Source organism: Sander vitreus, chromosome 5 (assembly GCF_031162955.1).
Source record: "Sander vitreus isolate 19-12246 chromosome 5, sanVit1, whole genome shotgun sequence".
Classification (NCBI taxonomy): domain Eukaryota; kingdom Metazoa; phylum Chordata; class Actinopteri; order Perciformes; family Percidae; genus Sander; species Sander vitreus.
In genome coordinates this window covers 36382308-36391177 of record NC_135859.1, presented here as the reverse complement: position 1 = coordinate 36391177, position 8870 = coordinate 36382308, and the positions used below count along the sequence as shown (strand labels likewise).

General features: G+C 44.0%; 1 protein-coding gene across 2 annotated transcripts; it reads right to left on the bottom strand.

Moving 5' to 3' along the window:
• Positions 1-936: 936 nt before the first annotated feature.
• On the bottom strand, positions 937-7258 carry LOC144518767 (uncharacterized). Of its 2 annotated transcripts, XM_078251675.1 has the most exons (4): positions 7134-7258; positions 4845-5002; positions 2678-2880; positions 937-1241 (listed from the first exon to the last, which is right to left on the bottom strand). In XM_078251675.1, the coding sequence occupies exons 2-4, from the start codon at positions 4983-4985 to the stop codon at positions 1133-1135; spliced, it is 453 nt and encodes a 150-aa protein (XP_078107801.1). In that variant the 5' UTR covers positions 4986-5002; positions 7134-7258; the 3' UTR covers positions 937-1132. The 2 variants fall into 2 exon arrangements, with proteins under 2 accessions (XP_078107801.1, XP_078107802.1); XM_078251676.1 differs by lacking the exon at positions 7134-7258 and having other exon boundaries at positions 4845-5406.
• Positions 7259-8870: the final 1612 nt, after the last annotated feature.

Genomic DNA, 8870 nt, shown 5'->3' with positions numbered 1-8870 from the left:
TGTAAATAATCAGGAATTTTAGCGTGTATAGAGCCAACATATTTCCACCAGACTCCATCTAAATAATCAGGACTTTTAGCGTGTATAGAGCCAGCATATTTCCACCAGACTCCATGTAAATAATCAGGACTTTTAGCGTGTATAGAGCCAGCATATCTCCACCAGACTCCATGTAAATAATCAGGACTTTTTAGTGTGTATAGAGCCAGCATATCTCCACCAGACTCCATGTAAATAATCAGGACTTTTAGCGTGTATTGAGCCAGCATATCTCCACATGTAAATGGGTGAATTAAGGGTTTATTTCAACCAAACCAGAGTGGTGATTGTTGGAACAGTGGAAAGATGAACCAAGACGGCTTTTGATAGTTTGATTTAGTTTCTGTCCACTTTGAATGAAGTGTGTTTTACGCTGATAAAAGTCCTGATTATTTACATGGAGTCTGGTGGGTTTGGTGATGGTGATTTCGGGGGTGTTTCATGTTAAACTAAAAGGATCTTCCTCTTTAACTAAAAGGTCTATCTCTGTAGGGATCCTTTCATAATGTTGTCAGACACTTAGAATAATAATCTGAGTCTGTCAGCAGCAACAACAGAACTTTTAGTGGACGCTGACAGACAGTTAATGTTACAATGCAGCTTGTTTTTTGTTTAATACTGGACCAATCTCAAAAAATGTTGTACCCATCAGTCACATAAGACACAAAAACATGGGAGAATCCAGGTAGAAAAATACCAGTTACCCTTTAAAGGGAAGTCTTTGTGGCGATAGACATTAACCTAATTCATGCTGCTTTTATAAAGCAGGTTTTTACTCAGCTGTAAACGTCCTAGTCAAGAGTGAGCATCTCATTTCCCAAAAGGGGCCGTGTGTTCCTGATTGTCAAGATATATAAAAAAACCCAAAAAGAAACAAAAAAAAAGAAATAATAGTCCCAATATACAGTTGCACGAGCTTCTTAGAAAAAAATAAATAATCCCTTCTCAGCTTCATTACGCAAATCAAACTGGAAGAAGTTCAAGAAAAGGAATATGTCGTCTGGTAACAACGGAGGAGGACGAGGAGGAGGAGTTGCAGTTACGTTTGATGGCGTTTGGTGTCTTTAAATTGCTGTAACCGAGGGCAACAACTTTAAACAACGACTTCTTTCACACGACAAAGCTCCAGTGAGGCGTGACAGTGTCCGCGGTGCTGTCGTCCGTTCATTAAAACTGCTTTTTGGTGTCTTTCTGAGAGGGACCTGTGAGAGACAAAGACAGAAAACATTAGAGAACAGGACACGATTCAACATTTGGGTTTCACTTTCTATGACGCCCGTGTCTTTAACGCGTTATAAACATACGAATAACGCGTTATAATCTGTTTATACCACTTTATAATTACTAGAGCTGCAAAGATTAATCAATTAGTTGTCAACTATGAAATGAATCGCCAACTATTTCAGTTTCTCCTCGCTTTATGGAAGACTAAGGTGCGTGTATTTGACGTCCTTCCTCAAGAAAATGTTACGCTTTTCACTTCGCTTACACAAAAAATGCAATTTCCCCAAAACATTTTTGTGTCTCTTTGTGTTTTTTTTGTAGTCATGTTGTGTCTCTTTGTAGTCGTGTTGTGTCTCTTTGTAGTCGTGTTGTGTCTCTTTGTAGTCATGTTGTGTCTCTTTGTAGTCATGTTGTGTCTCTTTGTAGTCGTGTTGTGTCTCTTTGTAGTGTCTCGTGTTGTGTCTCTTTGTAGTCATGTTGTGTCTCTTTGTAGTCATGTTGTGTCTCTTTGTAGTCGTGTTGTGTCTCTTTGTAGTCATGTTGTGTCTCTTTGTAGTCGTGTTGTGTCTCTTTGTAGTCATGTTGTGTCTCTTTGTAGTTCTTTGTAGTCATGTTGTGTCTCTTTGTAGTTCTTTGTAGTCATGTTGTGTCTCTTTGTAGTCATGTTGTGTCTCTTTGTAGTTCTTTGTAGTCGTGTTGTGTCTCTTTGTAGTCGTGTTGTGTCTCTGTAGTTGTGTTGTGTCTCTCTGTGTCTCTCTGTAGTCGTGTTGTGTCTCTGTAGTCGTGTTGTGTCTCTCTGTAGTCGTGGTGCGTCTCTCTGTAGTCGTGTTGTGTCTCTCTGTAGTTGTGTTGTGTCTCTCTGTGTCTCTCTGTAGTCGTGTTGTGTCTCTTTGTAGTCGTGTTGTGTCTCTTTGTAGTCGTGTTGTGTCTCTTTGTAGTTCTTTGTAGTCATGTTGTGTCTCTTTGTAGTTCTTTGTAGTCGTGTTGTGTCTCTTTGTAGTCGTGTTGTGTCTCCTTGTGGTTCTTTGTAGTCGTGTTGTGTCTCTTTGTAGTGTCTCTTTGTAGTCGTGTTGTGTCTCTTTGTAGTCATGTTGTGTCTCTTTGTAGTCGTGTTGTGTCTCTTTGTAGTCATGTTGTGTCTGCATCCATGACATTTTTGGGCAATTTGGTTGAAAGAAACCCATATTTCTGATATAAAGAACTCTGAAGACAACACAGGGCTTAATGCGTCATAGACATGAGCTTCATAGAAAGCGTTAACAACATTTTAACTAATAAACTGAGCAGCGTAGGTTTTTGCACACGGATGAAACAGAAGCAAGGCAGGAAAAGGATGCATGCAGGCGAGCAGTGAGAGTCGGAGGGAAAGAAAAGAGGGAAGAGGTAGAGAGGGAGCGCAGGCGGAGTAACGGACCGAGTTAGGCTGCTAGAGCAGCGCCGAGCTGGAGTCAGAGTCTGAATCGTGGCACGGCTCGCGGGAACAGAGGGATTCCTGAGCCTGCCGGTACTCCTGGTACTCCTGGCGGAGAGCGTTGAAGCGTTCCTCGCTGAGGGAGCGCCGGTACTTGCAGCGAGGGGTCGGGTTGGAAACTGGCGGGCTGACTGAGAGACACGGGCCTGAGAGGGAGGGGGGAGGTGCATGGATGGGCGCGTAATGGGACAAGCTCACAATAATCACAGCACAAGGTGAACACATGCAGCCTAAGAGGCCAATCACACAAGATTTAGTATCCAGACGTTTATATTTGTCATAACGGAAAGAGAAAATACTGTAAATAAACTACCGTAATCCTTCTGTCTTCCCCGGCAACCATGATGCAACTTTCTGTTTTTCTGGGTCAAAATATTTAAAATAAATCAACGTTTTGGTCGTCTTTTTCGACACTTTCTGTCAATATTTTTCTGTGCTTTTTTATTTATTTTTTTTAGAGCTTTTCCATGTTTTTGAAGATTATCCTGATGTTTTTATTTATAATTTTAGAAAAACTAATATTTAAAAAAAGCCATGATGTTCATAGAAGTTAAAAGAAGTTTACTTTAGGTCAACAATTCAGTACACAGAAAGTCAAACTGCGAGTTTGGGATTGTGGTTCCCAGGTTCTTAGTGAGCTAATGTTTATAAGCTAAAGTAGGCCAAAGTTCAGCCATAGCTACGTTGTTAGCTTCTAGCAAAAAGTCAGGCACTGCTAGGCACTGCTAGGCACTGCTAGGCACTGCTAGGTACTGCTAGGCCCTGCTAGGCACTGCTAGGCCCTGCTAGGCCCTGCTAGGCACTGCTAGGCACTGCTAGGTACTGCTAGGCCCTGCTAGGCACTGCTAGGCACTGCTAGGCCCTGCTAGGCACCGCTAGGTACCGCTAGGCACTGCTAGGCACTGCTAGGCCCTGCTAGGCACTGCTAGGCCCTGCTAGGCCTGCTAGGCACCGCTAGGTACTGCTAGGCCCTGCTAGGCACTGCTAGGCCCTGCTAGGCCCTGCTAGGCACCGCTAGGTACCGCTAGGCACCGCTAGGCACTGCTAGGCACCGCTAGGCACTGCTAGGCCCTGCTAGGGCACTGCTAGGCCCTGCTAGGCCCCGCTAGGCACTGCTAGGGCACCGCTAGGTACCGCTAGGCACTGCTAGGCACCGCTAGGCACTGCTAGGCACCGTTAGGTACCGTTAGGCACCGCTAGGCACTGTTAGGTACCGTTAAGCACTGTTAAGCACTGTTAAGCACTGTTAGGCACTGTTAGGTACTGCTAGGCACCGCTAGGTACCGTTAGGCACTGTTATGCACTGTTAGGCACTGCTAGGCACTGTTATGCACTGCTAGGTACTGCTAGGGCCCCGCTAGGCACTGCTAGGGCACCGCTAGGTACCGTTAGGCACCGTTAAGCACTGTTAGGTACTGCTAGGCACTGTTATGCACTGTTAAGCACTGTTAAGCACTGTTAGGCACTGTTAGGTACTGCTAGGCACCGCTAGGTACCGTTAGGCACTGCTAGGCGAGGACACTAGTGGTGTCGCAGCATAGCTATCTAGCGGTAGGGGGTTTAAACACAACAGAAAACGTGAATCACTGTCTTACATGAATATTTTTGAACTTAAAAAAAAAAAAAAAAAATCAATATTTTCTTTTTTTAAATCGATACAGTATTGCAAAATAAAATATCGCGACACTCAAGTGTATCAGTTTTTTCTTACACCCCTATCTGATACCGTAATAATACACTGTATACCTTCCACCTTATACCTTCCTTCCACCGTGTGGAAGAGACTGAAGGCACCAGACTTTCCTAACTACGACAAAATAACAGAGATGTAATGTACTGAATTCTTATTTATTTGTCCACTCAACTCTTCCAGCATGCGACAGAGGGGAACAAACTAACAAAACTGGATCAGCTTGTGGATCTGTTAATTTTTCCGATCCCCGATCCAGCTATTTTGGGACCGATATCCGATCATAATATCGGATCGGTGCACCCCTAGTTGTGAATATACCGAACGTTTCTCGGTGTGATCGGCTCCTTACGCTCACAACGACACATGCGACATCCAAAACATCACACAGAGAAGGAGAAAGTGGGAATGAATGCTCACCTTTCTGTCGCTGGTCCTGGAGGCCAGCGGCTTGATCGTAGCGGAGCTCCGCCCTGCCTCTCTGTGACGCATCAAACCCTGTGGCCTCCAGGACATCAGAGTCCACACACGCATCTGCAGAGTCCCACTCATAACTCTCATCTACTGACGTGTTCCTTCTAACGAGATACACAGAACAAGTGGTCAGAGAACGGTTATCACAAACAGGAAACAAAACAAGAATGTTGTTTAGGGTTGGGTGCCGAAACCAGTTCCTAAACAGGCGTTATCTGCCGGACCGAATGACTTGTTTCTGTGTCTCTTTAATGCCTGCGCTGCCCTCTGGGGCTCCGAAACGGACGTGTGAAAAAATCTAAGTACTTATAAAAGACACTTTCTTAAAATTATTCCTTTTAATTGCACAGTTTTCGCTGCTATTATAAGTTTTAGGTTCAGAAACCGAGCCAGCACCTGAGCTGAATGAATGTGAAATGTGGCAAAAGCACCAAAAACGTTGGAAAAAAGCATAAAACTAAATAAAAGACTTTTTATCAGACCCAAGTTTTGTCTTTAAGGTTTTTGATTGTTATGTATTATCTGTTAAAGGAGAATTACGGTCGATTTCAACCCGTAGCTCTCTTGTTTTTAAATGTGGAGAGCTGTCAGTAGCGAGAAAAACGAAACCAATCGGTGCTGCCTACACCGTGTTATCCTCCTGCTAGCGTTAGCATCCAACAGGCTTAAACAGGGCAGGTTTAAACATGTTTTAAGCCTCTAAACATGCTCAAAATGTCATTACAAGTGCCTCCCCATGTGCAGTGATTCCTTCTGAGGGAACACAGTCAATCTGACTGCTGTAGATGTGACAGAAAGGCATAAATGTTCTGCTAATTAATAAAAATAACGTTTAGTTCAGGTGATACTGCAAGGAGGGCTTAGGGACCGTCTACAAACTACAACACTGAAAAGAGTAAAAACATATTTTCAAAAATAGGCATATGCTTATTTTTTTTAAAGCAAGTGCTGTAGTACAACTAGCAGGAGACACGTTATAAATGAAGTAAGTTTGGAGACACTACCTTATTTAATCATTAAATTAATAGCCCACATATTTTTGTTGTATCTCTTTTCTGTGTTGTAGTTTGTAGACGGTCCCTAAGCACTATTAACTGCCCTCAACACAGGAACTAAACAGAGCTGGATTAACACAACGTTTACGCCTTTCTGTCACATCTACAGCAGTCAGATTCCCTGTGTTCCCTCAGAAGGAATCACTGCACATGGGGAGGCACTTGTAATGACATTTAGAGCATGTTTAGAGGCTTAAAACCTGTTTAAAACCTGCCCTGTTTAAGCCTGTTGGGTGCTAACGCTAGCAGGAGGATAACACGGTGTAGGCAGCACTGGTTTAGTTTTTCTTGCTACTGACAGCTCTCCACATTTACACACAACAGAGCTACGGGTTGGAAGTGACTGGAATTGTCCTTTAAATGCCCGCCCTCTGACACAACATGTCAGGTCGGCCCAAATGAAGGCTGACAGCTCCTCCGACGGACGACGGCACGGAGCACACCGACCAGACTCGAGTCACCGACCTCGCCAGGCTGTCCGACGGCCGATTATCGGGTTGATGTGTCAGCGCCTTTAGAGCGTTAATGTCTCCATCTGTCGTTTTGAGCTCTTCTTTATTTCAAAGTATCGAGTCAGGCACGTTTCCCATGTTTTTGTCCCTTTTAATTTGCGTTTATGCCGTTTTTTCGAGACGTTTTTGTCGCTGTTTAGGCACCGGCATCGTCCTATAAGCCAGTGGTTCCCAACCTTTTTTCCTTGGCGCCCCTCCTACTTATGTCTAAGAAAAGCTGAGCCCCCCCTCCGAAACCGAAGTGGAGGTACCTCTCGAGATAGAGCCTTACTTTCTTTTTTGATACAGAGCAGTTATCAGCACTTTTATGTTTCTCCACCATGTTTCATTCATAAAATAGTGATGCTGTGGCAGCAGGACAAACGAGGATGCTAGCAGCTAGCAGCTGACCTGATGACAGCAGCTAGCAGTTGACCTGATGACAGCAACCTCAAACCAGATGAAGACTTGCGCCCCCCCTGTGATCTTTGCCGCCCCCCTGAGGGGTCCCCGGACCCCAGGTTGGGAACCACTGCTATAAGCTGTGTTTAATCCCCAGTATCGGGGGGAAAATCCCTAACACACCCAACCCTAATGTTATTTTGGCAATGAATAAATAAATCCCCCTGCGAAGAAGACCCTGCAGTTCAGAGTGTGTTGGTTATTTTCCAGGCATGGTGGCGTTTCACCTTTTCTGTCTCCTCTCAGGCAGCTCCGTCTCCGCTCTGTGCCTCTCGCTCTCCTCCGTGGTTTCGGGAGAGCTGAGAAGCGTCGGAGTGATGGACAGGGACTGTCGGAAGAAACCGGCGCTGCCTCTCCCGCTGCTCTGACTGGCGTAACTGGCCCTCCCTCCCTCCCGGGGCTCTGCCTCCCCTCCCCTCCTCGTCAGCCTGTCTGGCAGTCGGTAACTGTCCGCCTCTCTGGGAGGAAACGGGCCGTAGCACGGCGAGGGCCAGCTGATGCCTCGAGGCAGGTAGGAACGCGGGGGCCCCCTGCTGGGGTCCATCGGTCTCACGCTTTCCCCTCGCGATCCTGGCCACTGCTGGTACTGGAGGACACAAACAGAGTTATGTTGTTCAGCAGCGCTGGGAGAAGTATTCAGATTACTGCAGCAAAAGTACTAATACCACACTGTTATAATACTCTGTTACAAGTTAAAGTACTAATACCACACTGTTATAATACTCTGTTACAAGTTAAAGTACTAATACCACACTGTTATAATACTCTGTTACAAGTTAAAGTACTAATACCACACTGTTATAATACTCTGTTACAAGTTAAAGTACTAATACCACACTGTTATAATACTCTGTTACTGTTAAAGTACTAATACCACACTGTTATAATACTCTGTTACAAGTTAAAGTACTAATACCACACTGTTATAATACTCTGTTACTGTTAAAGTACTAATACCACACTGTTATAATACTCTGTTACCTCAGCTAAAAGTCTGTATCATCAGGAAAAATGTAGTTAAAGTATTAAAAGTAAAAAGTCTGTCTTTCCTTCCTTCTTTCTTTCCTTCTGTCTGTCTTTCCTTCTGTCTGTCTGTCTTTCTCTCCTGTCTTTCTTTCCTTCTTTCTGTCTGTCTTTCTTTCCTTCAGTCTCTTTCCTTCTTTGTCTGTCTTTCTGTCTGTCTGTCTTTCCTTCTGTCTGTCTGTCTTTCTTTCCTTCAGTCTCTTTCCTTCTTTCTGTCTGTCTTTCTTTCTTTCCTTCTGTCTGTCTGTCTGTCTTTCCTTCTTTCTGTCTTTCTTTCTTTCCTTCTGTCTGTCTGTCTTTCCTTCTTTCTGTCTGTCTTTCTTTCTTTCCTTCTGTCTGTCTTTCTTTCCTTCTGTCTGTCTGTCTTTCCTTCTTTCTGTCTGTCTTTCTTTCCTTCAGTCTCTTTCCTTCTTTCTGTCTGTCTTTCTTTCTTTCCTTCTGTCTGTCTGTCTTTCTTTCCTTCTTTCTGTCTGTCTGTCTTTCTTTCTTTCCTTCTGTCTGTCTTTCTTTCTTTCCTTCTGTCTGTTTTTCTTTCTTTCCTTCTTTCTGTCTGTCTGTCTTTCTTTCTTTCCTTCTGTCTGTCTGTCTGTCTTTCTTTCCTTCTTTCTTTTTTTTTCCTTCTGTCTGTCTGTCTTTCTCTCCTGTCTTTCTTTCTTTCCTTCTTTCTTTCTGTCTGTCTGTCTTTCTTTCCGTCTGTCTGTCTCTACTGTCTTTCTTTCCTTCTTTCTGTCTGTCTTTCTTTCTTTCCTTCTGTCTGTCTGTCTGTCTGTCTTTCTCTCTCTTTCCTTCTTTCCTTCTGTCTGTCTGTCTTTCTTTCTTTCCTTCTGTCTGTCTGTCTTTCTTTCTCTCTTTCCTTCTGTCTGTCTGTCTTTCTTTCTTTCTCTCTTCCTTCTGTCTGTCTGTCTTTCCTTCTTTCCTGTCTTTCCTCCTGTCTTTCTCTC

Excerpts from the sequence above, each read along its gene's own strand:
- LOC144518767 (XM_078251675.1), bottom strand. The coding sequence starts at position 4,985 with ATGAGAGTTATGAGTGGGACTCTGCAGATGCGTGTGTGGACTCTGATG. Across the intron at positions 2,881-4,844 it reads CCAGGACCAGCGACAGAAAG|GCCCGTGTCTCTCAGTCAGC; the intron begins GTGAGCATTCAT and ends CCTCCCTCTCAG. Across the intron at positions 1,242-2,677 it reads TGCTCTAGCAGCCTAACTCG|GTCCCTCTCAGAAAGACACC; the intron begins GTCCGTTACTCC and ends TGTCTCTCACAG.